The sequence below is a fragment of the Urocitellus parryii genome, chromosome X (assembly GCF_045843805.1).
Source record: "Urocitellus parryii isolate mUroPar1 chromosome X, mUroPar1.hap1, whole genome shotgun sequence".
Classification (NCBI taxonomy): Eukaryota; Metazoa; Chordata; class Mammalia; order Rodentia; family Sciuridae; genus Urocitellus; species Urocitellus parryii.
The window spans coordinates 38,059,560-38,075,047 of NC_135547.1; the positions used below are offsets into that span (position 1 = coordinate 38,059,560).

A 15,488-nucleotide genomic window follows, 5' to 3' on the forward strand; every position below is an offset into this window, starting at 1 on the left:
TTAAAGTGTTAATTTTTCCTTCTGTAATTTTTCTACCAATTGAAGTGAATTGAATTAAAAGGACAAAATAGTTGCTGGGAAGGAATCTTTTTCTTTGTTTTTTTTTTTTTTTTTTTTTTTTTTAGGAACTCCCATGGAAGCTAATTACCTACCATGGTAGGCAGAGAGAATTGTAATGTGATAATTAGTTTGCTATTCTTCAACAGTAAGCCACTGTAGCAACCCAGTATTCTCTATCTCCCTTCCCCCAACTCATGTGCACCTATTTCTGCAAAATCAATCTTCTCTGTTCCTAAACTTCCAAGAAAGAGTGTCTTCTCTACCAAAATATACAGCCTTTAAAAGGGAAGGTCAAAGGACACAAAACAGTAGGGGGTCCATGAGAGAATTTATCCCAGGGTCCTTTTCTGAACCTGCACAGCGTGCTTTGGGTTGCCCAAGATGGAGGCGTCTGGCTCTTCTGACTTCCCTGCATGTAACTGCCTAGATCAGCTCTGCTCAACAGAAATACAATGTTGAGCCACAAACGAAAGCCACATATATAATTTAAAAATTTCCAGTAGCCACATTTCTAAAAGTTAAAAGGAAAAGACTAAATTTTGATGCAATTTATGTAGCAATACCTTCAAAATATTATAATTTCAACATGTAATCAATGAAGAAGTTATTGAGATATTTACATTCTTTGAAATTGACATGTAGTTTACACTTAATACCACATCTTAATTCTGACTAGCTACATTTTGGTGGGGGGAACTGGGGATTGAACTCAGGGGCACTCAACCACTGAGCCATATCCCAGTCCTTTTTTGTATTTTATTTAGAGACAGGGTCTTATTGAGTTGCTTAGGGCCTTACAATTGCTGAGGCTGGCTTTGAACTCACAATCCTCCTGCCTCAGCCTTCCCAGCCGCTGGGATTACAGGCCTGCGCCACTATGCCCAGCCTGACCAGCCATATTTCTAATGTTGAACAGTAATATATGACCAGTGGCTATTAAATTAAAAAGTATAATACCTTTCTTTTCTTGCTAATAAAGGTTCAAGATAACAATCCTTAGCATGAATTAAGTGTTGTGCACTTTGCAAAGCATTTCCTGGACCATAGCTATCCCTCATAATAGCACCATGAATTAGTTTGGAGCAGCATAATTATCCAAGTTTGCTTCTAAAAAATCAGGGAACTCAAGAGCCAGAACTCAGCTCGTCTCACTTCCTGGCAGGCATTTTTGGACTACCTGCCTGGCATAAGGCAGGGTGTGGGAGATCCAGTGTGGTGAATGCAAAGGTCTGTTTTGAATTGTCTTTGCTTCTAAGCTTCCTTCTTCCTTCCTCCATCTTCAGGTCAGAGATTTAGGATGGTGTGGTGTCTGTGTCATTCTCTTTGTGCTGCATTGAACCCAGCACCAGAAATAATTAAGTGCCTTTGTTTGGAGTGCTCTGGCGTAGACATTCCATCAACTCTCAACTGTCACTCCAAGGGGAAGTGGTGCCCTTGGCAGAGCTATGGGAAAATAAAAACTTCCTTATCACCCTCACCCATTTGATTCTTTCTAAACCTGCAGCTCTTGTCAAGTTTAACTGCAAGAGCTTCCCCAGATGGAAGACAATTTTTCTATCACTATTGCAGAGCCCCTTATAAAATGGTTGGAGTAAGCAGCATAATAGAGGCCACTGAGGACCCTGTAGTGTATGAATATAGTGTACCTCCCTACAACAGGAGTCTTATCAGCCTGCCTTGCCTGGGACTTATGTTTAAATACAGTTGAATCTCCAAAGTTTGGCTGGAGTATCTAGAAATTCTAGGTGCTATGAGGAAAAACAGTAAGACAAATATTTGTCACTAAGAAGATTGGTGGTTTTTTTTTTTCAGGAACCAGTGTATATGTAAATTTCAAAATACTTATATAGTTCTTATTATTAGTATAGTATTGCAGACTAATTTAGTCTTTACAGCAACTTTATAAGGCAGGTGCTATTATCCCCATTTTGCAGATGAAGAAACTGAGGCATACAAAAGTTGAGTGATCTGCTCCAGGTCACACAGACTTGCTCCATCAGAAACTTCTGAACAGAACCACCTTCAACAGTAAATAAGCATTGACAGCATTGTCAAGCTTAAGAAAACAACTCTGGCAATTCTAGCCTCCTTACAGATGTGCTTTTCTTAAAGGAAAACCATCTGTATTAAAATATTGCAGGATTGGATACATAAATTTGTTCTACAGTAGGGAATAATCTTACTTTTTTTCCCTTATTTAAGATTCATGAGTGTATGCTATATAAGACTCTGTAGGATATAGATTTAAAATTCAAATTTCATCTTCTGAGCTACAGTATCTCACAGCCTATGATGGAATTTGGCCTGAGAAACAACCCAATGACCAAAGCATTGAGGAATTGTTTCTGGGCCCTCAGTTCTTGCTTTCCTAATGAATAGGTCTGTGGAAAGGGACAAAAGCTTTTCTACTGAGCAGAAACAATTAGTCAAAGCAATCTAGATACCCTACCCAAACACTCTTTGGAATGGATGTGTGAAAACCACAGGGTCTGTCTTTTGGCTTTATTCTGATGTAAGTTGAAACCACCTTGGTTTCACTTGGATGGTCTTCCAGAAAAACTTCTTGTATGTGTAAAGAGGAAACAGGGTATCTTTGGACTAGAATAAAGAAAAGCTTAGAGTGTCTCCATATGAAAAAATGAGGAAGTGAGTGACATAGGAGTTAGATAACACATGACAGATAATGAAATCACTAAAAGATCACAGTGGCTGATATATGATATGCTAACCCTAAGGGAATTTTGAAATGGATTCTGTGAGCAAATTCTGGAAGCCATCATCCATGGAATAGAGACAGTTTATACCAGTTAAAAAAAATCATACCCTCTCTGAACCTCTATCTTTGTTGTTTAAAAGAAGACTAGTAATTTCTGGTCATCATGTTTTAGGATTATCAGGAGTATTATGTGAGTTCTGGTATTGTAAATGATTTGAAAATGTAGAAATACAATTATTAAGGAGGATCTGAAATTATTATCATGACTTTTTTGTTAGACTGGGGTTATTTTCAGGGAGCAGTATTTCAGAAGAGACATCAAATCAAAAACAAAAGACTTGATTTTGAATTGGGCTGAAGTATTTGGATTAGGATGAGAAGGTCAGGGCTAATTGAATGAGCATTTAATCAGTTTCGTCTCCATCAGATGTTGGAAGAAAAGCAGATGCCAAATTGACCCTTCTTTTTCTGTCCCATTCTGGTCAAGAAAATTTGAACCCAGAGTGTTAATGACATGTCTAAATTACTTCCCAGACAGCTCTTCAGTCACTAATTCCTGAGGCAACTTACACCCAACTTCTATTTTTTCAGGATCAGTCTAGCTTCCAGGCAAAGGAATCCACAGTCTGAGAGCTCAGCATCAACTCAGCCTGACTGGTGATTCCATACATTCTGTCCTTGACAATCTATACCAGAAACTGGACTCTTTCATTGGTTTTTGGAAACTAGCCCCTTGCTACCACCACCAGCATTTTATTCCTCACTCTCAGGAGACCATTTTCCCACATATATTTTCAATCCCTCTAAATCTAAATAATCAGCCTACTTGCCCTAACAGCCATCCTGTTGAGGCTTGTCCCTTTCCATTCTGACAGGAAAGTCTGACAGAGCCAAGGAGCTGAAGATAAGTATAAGGGCAAGGACAGGAATAATCATTGAGAAAAGCCAGTGTGCCAAGACCGCACAGGGCCAGGCTTGGCAATTGTACGGCATAGCTGAAGGGCACCAACTAAGGGAGGAGACAGGGCACAAATACCATCTTCCCAGAGCACTCTGTGGCATGAGGGTAGTTACATGGCATGCTGGCTTGTCTGCCTTCTATTGTTTCATGACATTGTGTATGCACCCAGCCAAATTGGTGAATGAAAAAGAGCTCTTGCTAACCACTTTCAAATTTAAATCCGATCAAATAGGATAGAAGTCTTAAAGATGGGTATCAGCTCTGGTGTCTGCTTTTAACTGTTTATTCCTTTCTCTTTTCTCTGCCAACACTATATAGCAAAAGCTGGGGGTGGGAGAATATATGAAAGCTTCAGGGTTTGGAAAAGACCTAAGTTTGAATCCTGACTTTGCTTCCTGTAACTGGAGTGTGTGTGTGTGTGTGTGTGTGTGTGTGTGTGTGTGTGAGAGAGAGAGAGAGAGAGAGAGAGAGAGAGAGAGAGAAGAGCGCGCACATACCTGACTTACCATAGACACTCAACAAATAATAATTATCCTTTATTTGTTGAAAAGGTTTGAAATGTTTTTGACATACCTTGTTGCAAAGGGGGAAATGAACTGTATAAAGAGAAGAAAGAAATGAGAGGATTTGGACTATATATAAATAAAAGGTGAGAATAGTGAGAGCTGTGGTTCTGAGGTAGAAAATGAAAGACACTAACTAGTCAAAGAGGGAGAAGACGCCCCCAATCCCAAGGCATTTTCAAACCACCAGAGAGCTAAGGATATTTAATAAAGAAGAATAAAGGAAAATGAAGATCAAACAATGGTGCCATTTCCATTCTCACTCAAAATGAAATGTGACAGCCTTTCTACAATGGGTTTACCAATCCAAGAGCACACAGAATTCATCAGATCCTATTTGCATTATTTCCTGCTGCTTCTTTTAGTTGACATTTATATGAATCGACTTCAGAATCCATATCAAATGGCACTTTTCCAGATTTTTCCCCATAGAATCCAAATGCAAAAATGTGTATATGAATATATTTTTACCTACGCTCTAAATGAAGGAGCTCTTTTAGCTTGTAAGGAACCTACTTTTGCCTGTGCATGTCTATGTTTTCTCATTTCTCTATGTCTATCTTTGGATTTCATTCCATCAAGGAACTCTGGGAAAATATTGTGAAGTGTCTGCATTTTTTCAACAATGCAGTGCATGGCAGTTAAATTATTAAAAACTGATCTTCAAAATGCTTGTTGAATGCTGATGACAAAGTAAGATCCTTTATTTACAGCTAGCTTAAGATTGATTCTCTGGAGGTAGCAACCTGGAGAGCATATATAAACATTTACACATATGCAGATAATATGGAGAGGCATATATGGAACATGCATTTATATACTGCTTCTAAAGTTACTGGGTGAAAGAGTTTTAGAATATATTGAGAAAAAAAATCTGGAACTTATGGAAAAACCTATATGTTAAGATCTGTAGCCAATAGAAACTAACTCACATGTAGACATGTTTGTGACTAACAATTTCTCTTATCTTGGCAAGGCCAATGGGTTCATTCTCAGTTAAGTGTGTAGATTTTTAAAAAGACAGTTTTAATACTTGGGATATAATAGTCACCCTTTTGCATCGTGACTGACAAGTGCTGGGCAACTAGAATCTGCAAACTATATAGTGACCTTGTAGAATAAAGCACCAGAACTTACCCAGGGATGCCCACATCTGAGAGACCTCACTCAGGAGGCTGATACCAGGGCTCTTTTTGGAAACTTCAGGTGTCAGCTCACACAGGTCTCTAAGATTGTTCCTTAACCTGAATGCTAGGGACCAGGTCCTGATGGGAAAGCCCTCAGGCACTGTAGGCAGTCCATTAACTCTTTCATTAATTAACTCCCTCATTTCTTAAAAAGAGCAGCTGACTGCTTCAAGCAGTTGTGACTCCTCAGACTCTTGCCTTTCCTACAGTGCAGCCTTTGTTTGCCAGAAAGCCAGATGCTTTGGCAGTCTGGCACCCACATTCTCTGTGCTGCCTGGTGCAGGTCATGTTCTTTGGGTGGCTTACATGGTATGTATACATAGCACTCTAAGCTTATCTGGCCTCTAGGTCCCTCTGTATTGCTGAGTCCCTTCTTTCTCTCCCCATTGCCTTGGTTATCACCATTATCATTATCACCTAAGCAACATCTCTGTTTCTTTTACCCTTAACCCAGCCCACTCCAAACCAGTATTACCATGGCAGCTGAAGTGATAGTTCTAAAATTCAGATCACTTTCAACTTAAAATCTTTTTGTGACTTTTTTCAGAAATCAAACCCAAACTTAATAGGCCCCACAAAAGACTCTGAAGGTCTGGCTCTTATCTTCTATCTCCAGCATCATCTCCTTGAACTCCCTGCTGACATTATAAACTTGAGCCATTATAAGCTACTTGCACTTTGTAAGCTCTATATTCTTTCACATTTTCATGACTTTGCCCATTGGTGCAATTCTAATGTATAGAATACCCCTTCTGTCCTCTTGGTGTGGCTGGTTCATCTTTAAAAAAAAAAAACAGCTTTATTGAGGTAAATTCACATAACATATAATTCATTCATTTAAAATGTGTAATTCGATGGGTTTTAGTTCAGCCACAGAGTTGTGCAACAATTACCATGATTTAATGCCAGAATAACTTTGTCTCACCAAAAGAAACCTCCTATGAATTAGCAGCCACTTTCCATTTCCCTCCAACTTCATTCCCCACCCAACCCTAGCAACTGTTAATCTGCTGGCTCTCTGTATAGATTTGTCTATACCAGATTCTTCTTTAAAGATTTCTCAGGTGTTGCATCTCCCTTCCCACCCCACCCCGGGGCTTCAAAAATATCCTATGCATGGCTCTGTCTTCAATCTTACTCCATGGTGTCCTTACCTGCCTCCCCACAGGAAGTTTCTTATTCATCTCTGAAACCCTTTATCTTTATCTTTATCACTTTCTAGTACTTTGCCTGACTCATGAGCAGTACTCTATAACTATTGGCTAAACAAATGAATGATGAGGAGGGAAGCCTCTCAAAAACCAGACAGCGGTGGGAGCTTATGTGCTCATTTTCCAACTCATTTGCACTTGGATAAATTCAGCAACCACCACACTGATATATTTTCCATCTCTACCATTGCTATGCATGTTCCAGAACCTAGGGAAACATAAATATAAATAGTGTAGAAGTATATCTTCAGAAAATATTCATGATAACACAGTTTAAACTTTATCTGTTGGACTAACAGTGGCATTCTCAGGTCATCTTTCTACTTGCTCAATTTTCTGTTTATTCTTTCTCTCTCTTTCAATATTTTCTCTCTCCTTCACTCTCTAAATTTGCTTTTTTTGAAAAAAAATTTTTAGTTGTTGATGGACCTTTATTTTATTTGCTTATTTATATGTGGTGCTGGGAATTGAACCCAGTGCCTCACACATATGAGAAAAGAGCTCTACCGCTGAGCTAAACTCCAGCCCCTGCTTTTTTTTTTAACAGATTTCAGAATATCTCTGTTTAACAATGTAGTCCCTAAAATTAAAAAAAAAATCACTTCAGTATGAGATGTCTGAACATGAATCCACTTTGAAAACTGTTTAATTTTTCCATTTCAATGCAACACATTTCTTTTTTCACAATTGGATATTAAAAAACTCATTAGCAAGGGAATATAAAACAATTTCAAAGCAAAATGGAATATAAAGATGTTCAAAACTAAATCAGCATTTTATTGACTAGAGACAAATGAGGATATATGCTGACTCTGGCCACAGTTGTCTACCTTTGTCTCTATGCCTTTCTCCCAGTTCTCATTCTTCTTTTAACCAATATTTTTCAACCCTTCCTCTCCCCTATTCCCAGCTCCTCCCTGCCTCTCTAATTCTCTCCCCTGCCCCATTTTTCTGTTTGGGCCCTTCTTTATGTTTCAATTTCTTTTTCTCCTCTACTTTCCCTTTCATTCTTCTTCTTCCTGATTAGCCTACTTTCTCTTTCTTTCCTTACGGTCCTTTTTTTCCACCTAGAATGAGGTAGCAAAGGTGGGAGGAGGTGAACAGGAAAAGAGAGGGAAACAGATCTACATCGGTATTGTCCCACTCCTACCCCATCATCTGCCACCAAAGTGGATGCACCCTGGTCTGAAGCACTTATATTTCTTGCCTTTTATGTAAGGCACATAACCTCTCTGTGCCTCACTTTTCTCCTCTCTAAAATTAAAGTAAACTAATACTTGTCCAGACTACCTCCCAGAGATGTTAGGGTCAGACCTGGGAATGAATATGAAAAGGTTTGAAAAGAAACAGGCCCCTGTGATTGGGAAGCACTCAGAGAGGGCTCTGGTGGGAAGGGTGGGAGGATGTCTGCCTTGCACTGCATAGGGACCTAATTAACTGAGGATTGCAGTTCTTGTCCTTTTCAGGAATGTGTTTCTTTTCACCTTTGTTCTGCTCATCAAATCACTTGGTTGTCTATGTGCCTTGTTTGAATGTTCTTAGTGTCTTCGGAGGGGTCGGATAACTTGCTTCTTTGTATGCTGTTGATTTTTATCCCTTCCTTTTCTCTTGCCTTGGGCTAGCAAACGGAACCTCCAGCAGCCAGCTCTCTACCCCCAAGTCTAAGCAGTCTCCCATCTCTACGCCTACCAGTCCTGGCAGCCTCCGGAAGCACAAGGTATTATGTCTCTTATACCTTACTAAACTCCTTTGCACTCAGTTTCTTGAATGGCAGGGTGGAAGTTTTCTCTTCCATTCTACTTCAATGGCATAGTAAAGCCAGAATTTCCCTTCATCTGGCTCTGCTAGCTTGATGTCCTGAGAATCCCAACAGGGATCAAGCTTCTTGTCACTTTTATTTATTCCTCAGACACCTGCTTTTTTAGATTTCCAGTTGCATCTATATCTTTTCCAAAAGGAAGAAGTACAAAGATCCCATGTACCTCCTTCTGAGGTAATTGTGTAACCAAACAATGTCTTGGGGGATGGATTGAACATTTGCCTCCCCAATTCAGAAACATAGTAAATTGATACCCTTTGAGGGCAACACCAGGTACCAGTCAAGGGAAGTAACATAAAGATAGAAGTCAAGAAACACTTGCACCAAGTTACTCCCTTTAGATTTGCTGGACATCTATGAATAGACTCTTGTTTTACTCTGTTTATTGTGTGGCAGATTCTGGTGCAGTGTTTCAAGAAAAGACACAAACATATTGCAGTGGCTTTGGCACCATTTGCACCTCTTTAGCTATCCCAAATAAATATATCATTAAGATAATAGAAGTGTAGGGGCTAGGGGACTAGCATGGAACCTTCAAGGACCTGGGTTCCATAACCAGAACCACAAGTAATAATAGAAGTACATAAATTTCCTAGCTGTACTTTCCAAGCAGATTGCTGCCCAGAAATCTCTCCTGTATAAAATATGCAAGGTGGTCACTGCCTTAAATTTCTTATACCTGAAGAATGTGTACATGGTTTCACCTCTGATGACTACACTATGAAGCAGGTTCCTCTAAAATTCTCTTGTTTTCTTCTGATTCACAAGACTTGATGTGAGATTAAGAGAGGGAAAAAAAAGGCTAACTCCATCACAGACCCATAAATGGTGACAGGTGGTGGAAGACCCCTCAGATGGAGATGAATTCATTTCATTTGATTCTTTTGCCATTTTACAGATGAGAAAATTGAGACCTAAATGGCTAAGTTACTTACCAGGAAAACATAATTAGCTATGGGACTGGTACTGAGGTCACTACCAGTGTAATGCTAGAGTCAGTTCACACTAGCTTTTGAGAGCTGATTGTGTATATCACTTCCTGTGTTCAGTAACATCATGTTGGTAACTTGAACTTGGCCACAGTGGGAATATTTACACCATGAAAATCAGTTTCTTTTCCCCATAGAAAGTCAGTTGTTAAACATTGAACAGCATGCTACTGCCTGACATCCATTTTCATTTTATTTTTTCTACATCAGACTTTTAATTTGTCTACATCAGACAGCTGTTGCCTGTCCTATCATTCCTAATGTCCATTCCATTCCCTTAATTACCCTTTAACTTCTGATATTGATCCTGACAAGGACCTTCTGATTATCCTGCTGAGCTATTTGGTTTCAGAATTTTCTGACCTGTCTCAGTAAACGTTTACTCAGAGACTGTGAGATGGATGAAAGTTACTTTTACAATTAGCTTTCAGTTATTCTTTGCTGAACACCAAAGCCTGTTAATATTCACATTCCAAAATGGGAGCAGCCTTTACTGTTGTTCTGCTGCCCATAATGAACCTCCTACGCTACGCTGCATTTTAGTATATCTTTGCCTTGTGCCTTTCTGCCCCTGCCTTCCTTCTGGGAAGTGTAATCATTACCTTCCCCAAAGTGCTAGAGGCAGCTTGGGTATTTGTTCTGCACACTTGAGTCGTTCAACTTTTCAACTGACATGTCTGGTTCATTTAGGCTGAAGACCCATCATCCATAAACCCATTGAGGTGAGTGTTGGTATTGTTAAACCGTTTCTCCTGGTTGGGCTTGCAGGAACTTGTGGCTTGCTCGTTTTTTGTTTTTTTTCAATATAAGTCTAAAAATGATTTTAATTATTGAAGGACTAGAACAAGCTCACAAGTGGCAGCATTACAGGGCCTCACTATTTTCTTCACTGTGGAATTTTCAGTGTATCATTTTATTAAAATTATTCTTCCTTAAGACTGTTTAAAAAACAAACAAGTAATAAATCATAGAATTTTCTAGAACAAACTGTAAAATAAAATAAACATTTGAATTTTTATATAATGCACTATTTAAAAAACTTGCTATTTTTATATCTTTTCAAACTTACAAAAAAGGTTGAAGGATTGGGCTGGTGTTGAGGCTCAGTGGTAGAGCGCTTGCCTAGCATGTATGAGGCACTGGGTTTGATCCTCAGCACCACACAAAAATAAAATAAAGATGTTGTGTCCACCTAAAAACTAAAAAAAAAATAAATATTAAAAAAAGTTTTAAGACTAATAAATGCTTCTGTATTTCCTTTGTACAGATTCACCAGCTATTTTTATTTTTCCCAAATTATTGAGGATTCCCTTTGGAGATAAAATCACCTTTTTGTGTGTTCTCTCTCCCTAACCTCACAGACATACCTATATGCATTTTACTATTTTTCTGAATCATTTGAGATTAAGTTGCAAACATCATGCTCCTTTACGCTGAATGCTAAAGTGTGTATTTTTTAAGAACAAAAGTATTTTCTTTCATAACCACAATCAGGAAATTTAACACTGACATAATACAGTCTGTATTCAAACTTTGTCAATTCTCAGTAATGTTCTTTTTCTGGTTCAGCATCTAGGATAGAACACATTGCATTCAATTACACTTTCCTTGTGGTCTTCTTTAATTTGGAAAAGTTCCTGAGACTTAATCTTTTGGTACAGTATGTTATAGAAAGGAAGAGAATAGGTCAGTTACTTGGTAGAATGTCCTTCAATTTGAATTTGTCTGCTATTTCCTTGTGATTAGATTCAGATTGTGCATTTGGAGCCGGGCTATCATAAGAATGATGTTGCATCCCCCTCAGTGCATCCTATTGAGGGGCAATAAGCCTCATGCTTACACCAGTAATGAAGCTTGAAATTATTTTTCTGTGTAAGCTAAAATGTGTCTTGTGACCTTGGCTCAATCTCCCTGGGTCTCAGGTCCCAGCTTCATACCCCTCCTTTCACACAGGTACCTGAGCCTTAGAACTATCAATATCCCAGGGCAGTGGGCCTGAGCATATCTCATCTGAACTTCTATCCAAGTGAACCTGAAAGGTGTGAGTCATGGTGGAGACAGGAAGCAGGTGGCTGAGGCCGTGACTTTCCTCCTGCACAATTGGAAACAAACTTGGAGTCCCAGAATCCCTTTGGTAAATTTTGATGGCTGTGATGGGGCCCTAAGCTGTAATCAGCCTTTTGGCTTCTCCTCTTAAGCAGCTCATGGAGAATCCTTAATGCAGCTGCAATGGGGTTAGCCAAAGTCCGCATACTCAAATGCTACAATATGGACACAAAGTAAATCTTCGGGTACTTAATGAGAACAACATTTTACATTTCTATAAAGGTTCAGCCTTTTCCATAGTCATTTCTCCTTTTCCCTTGTTATATTCCTGTGGAAGAGATAGAGCAGATAGTATTCCCATTTTGTAGATGAGAACAAAGAGGTGCAGAGATTAAAAACAGCTTCAGTACGATTCAACAAAAAAATTATTGAGGATCCCCTTTGGAGATAGTACCACCTTCAAGATCTTAAAAAATTAAAATCAGGGAAACTCGTTCAATTAAAAGTTTTCCCAGATTAATAATTGCACCCATGGCTTTAAATTTGGAGGCATTTTGTCTGCAAAGTATCTAAACATAACATATTATCTGAATATATATCTAACATTATTTAAATATACATTTTCCTTTATGTTTCCAAAAATTCTTTCTTCTTTCTAGAAGTGGCCAGGGAGATAGCTGGATGAATAAAACAGAGTCCTGACCCCTAAATCACAAGGGCAAAAAATCTAATATGCATGGCTGTGCATAGTGTAATGGAGACTAAGAAAATTGACTGCAAGAGGACAAAATAGGGTGGGAAAGACATCAGACTGGGGGAGGGTGGGAGATGGGGAAAGCTTTTCAAAGAAGTGACATTTAAGTGGGGCCTTGAAGACTGGGTAAGCTTTTGATGGCTGGTAAAGAGAACAGGCATTTCAGCTTTAAAAAAATAAAAACCCAGGAAGAACAAAGTCACGCCACCATAAAAGTACAGCATTCATTTGAGAAATAGCAAACTCAAACTAGAAGCCAGTTTTTTCAAAACTCTTTCCTGATTTCCTTTGGACTATAAGCTCCTTGGACCAGAGACCAATTTTTTTTTTTTTTTTCTCTAACGCAAGAGTATCTCCAGCACAGCTGTATTTGTTACAAACATTTTGTTCTGTAGGGCTCCAAGGGACTAAGCAAATGAATTTCAGGTGCAAATTATTTGTATTGTTAAGCAATATGTGTGTTTCTGTATTTCTACATATCAATCAACAAAACCAGAATGTTAAGATAATTCTTTTTCCTGAACATTGTTCTACCCACACAAGAAAACACATTTTGAATGTGAAATAAATTGATGAAGGTACAGAGGTTCAGAAGTTCATGCCTAGCTCTGGTCTTGTGAATTCTCTTCTTAGCCTTTACCTCTAACCCATTCTAAGTCACAGCAGCTCCAAGTGAGTTGCCTCACAATTCTACCCTATGCCTTCACCCATTGTTCCAATACAACTTCACTAAAGTATCTGTTACTTGAAAATTAAGAGCAGAGATAAACAGTAAAGCCCAGTGAGTTAGTATGATAAGACTCAAAGTGACCTTCATATTTTTAAGAGCACTTTTGTACTGCCTGAGAAATATCCAGGGATTTTGTTAACTTGGCAGTACCCATCTCATTCTTGTGATTTAGTGCAACTAAAGAAAAAAATGTAATTATTATATTTTATAGAATTTTAGCACCAAAAGGAACATTAAAGGTCTTATAGTTTATAAGTTCCTCAATTTTCAGATGTAGAAAGCAAAGGCTTGGAAGAGGAAGTTAAATAGCAGAGTTGGGCCTAAAATTTGAGTCCCATGACTCTTAATCCTGTGCTTTTTCTACTACAGCAAAATTTCATTATATGCAAATTTATATTATGAAATTCATCAGTAGCCACAATAGAGTGATAGAAAAAGCTACTACAAAACTCTCTCTTACATTTATACACATCATTACATCCTGAGTATTACTATATTAATTATACAACTATACATACTGTGGTGTATGGTTGTATTCTCAGAAATCACATGAGCAGCATTCTACTGTTAATGTCAGGGTTTTTTTAAAGTATATTTTAAAATAACATCTCATTCACACATAATTCACATACTATAAAAACCACCATTTTTTTAAAAGAGAGAGTGAGAGAAGAGAGAGAGAAAAAATTTTAATATTTATTTTTTAGTTTTTGGCGGACACAACATCTTTGTTTGTATGTGGTGCTGAGGATTGAACCCGGGCCGCACGCATGCCAGGCGAGCGCGCTACCGCTTGAGCCACATCCCCAGGCCAAAAAACCACCATTTTAAAGTATACATTTTAGCAGGTTTTAGTATAGTAACAAAATTGTTCAACATTTACTGTTTCCTAATTTTGGAACATCTTTATCACTTTTAAAAGAAACCCCATGCCCATTAGTAGTCACAGCTCCTTCCCCTGGCAACCACTGTATCAATGGGTTAGCACATTTAGAACATTTCATATAAATCTCTCTCTGAGAACTGCTTTAACTGCATCCCATAAGTTTTTACATGTTGTAACTTCATTTTTCTTTATCTTAAAGTATTTTCTAATCTTCCTAATTCTTTAATCAATGGTTAGTCAGCAGTGGGTTAATTTCCACATATTTGTGAATTTCTCAGATGTCTATTATAACTTTCTATTTTAATTACCGTAGTTAAACAATATACTTTTTATGATTTTGACCCTTTTAAATTTATTGAGACTCATTTTGTGGCTTAGCATATGATCCATCCTGGAGAATGTTCCATGGGCAATTGAGAATAATGTGTATTCTGCTGTCCTCCAGTATTCCATAGATGTTTGTTTGCTTATAGTATTGTTCAAGTACTCTATTTACTTCTTGGTGTTTTGCCTAGTTGTTCTATTCATTATTGAAGGTGGGGGTATTAAAATTTTCAGCTAAAATAGTTGAATTGTTAGTATCTGCTTTTGATTCCATCAGGTTTTGCTTCATGTACTTTGGGACTCTATTGTTAAGGTGCACATACATTTATTACTTTGTTTTCTGGAGTCATTGACCCTTTTAAAATTTATTTTTAGTTGGGTATGGACACAATACCTGTATTTATTTATTTGTATGTGGTGCTGAGGATCGAACCCAGTGCCTCACACCTGCAAGGCAAGCACTTTACCACTAAGCTACAATCCCAGCCCCTCATTGGCCCTTTTATCATTATAAAAAATTCTTTGTCTCCAGTAACAATTTTTTTTTGTTTTAAGGTCAGTTGTTTTCCAATATTAGTGTAGTTATTCTAGTTCTCTTTTAATTATTGGTTTCATGATAGATATTTTCCCATCATTTTACTTTACTATTTATGTTTTTCAATCTAAATTGTTTCCATTAGCATAAGACTGGATACTATTTTTTTAAGTCCATTCTTCCAATCATTGTGACTGAAATTAAATTTGAGTGTTTAATCTACTAGTGCTTAAGGTAATTACTGGTAAAGTAGAAATTACATCTGTTATTTTGCTATTTTCTATATGTCTTCTGTCTTTTTGTTTCTTTATTACTCAATTCTTGCCCTTTTTTGTTGAATATGTATTGTCTAGTGTACCATTTAACTCCAGTGTTGATTTTTTTAACTGATTTTATTTTGAGCTATTTTCTCAGTGTTGCCCTAAGGATTATAATTAATATTTTACTACAATCTACTTTAGATTAATAGCAACTTGATTTAAGTCATACATAAAATTTTTGCTACAGTGTTCCTGTTTCTTCCCTCTTCCTTTGTGCTGTTACAGACATACAAATTACATCTTTATGCACAATAAGTCCATCAACACATTTTTATAATTACCACTTCATGCGGTTGTCTTTTGAAATAAGCCAGACACAGAAAGAAAAATATTACATGATCTCACTTATATGTGGAATCTAAAAAGAAAAGAAAAAAAGGTCAAATA

The 15,488-nt window shown here is 37.7% G+C and overlaps 1 protein-coding gene across 1 annotated transcript in view; it reads left to right on the forward strand.

Moving 5' to 3' along the window:
* Positions 1–11,333, forward strand: part of Dcx (doublecortin) — an 88,365-nt gene extending 77,032 nt beyond the window's left edge. Inside the window, exons 5-6 of the mRNA XM_077793615.1 lie at positions 8,321–8,415; positions 11,253–11,333. Of these exons, the coding sequence (XP_077649741.1) occupies positions 8,321–8,415; positions 11,253–11,333 (176 nt within the window). The remainder of the gene's footprint in view (positions 1–8,320; positions 8,416–11,252) is intronic.
* Positions 11,334–15,488: the final 4,155 nt, after the last annotated feature.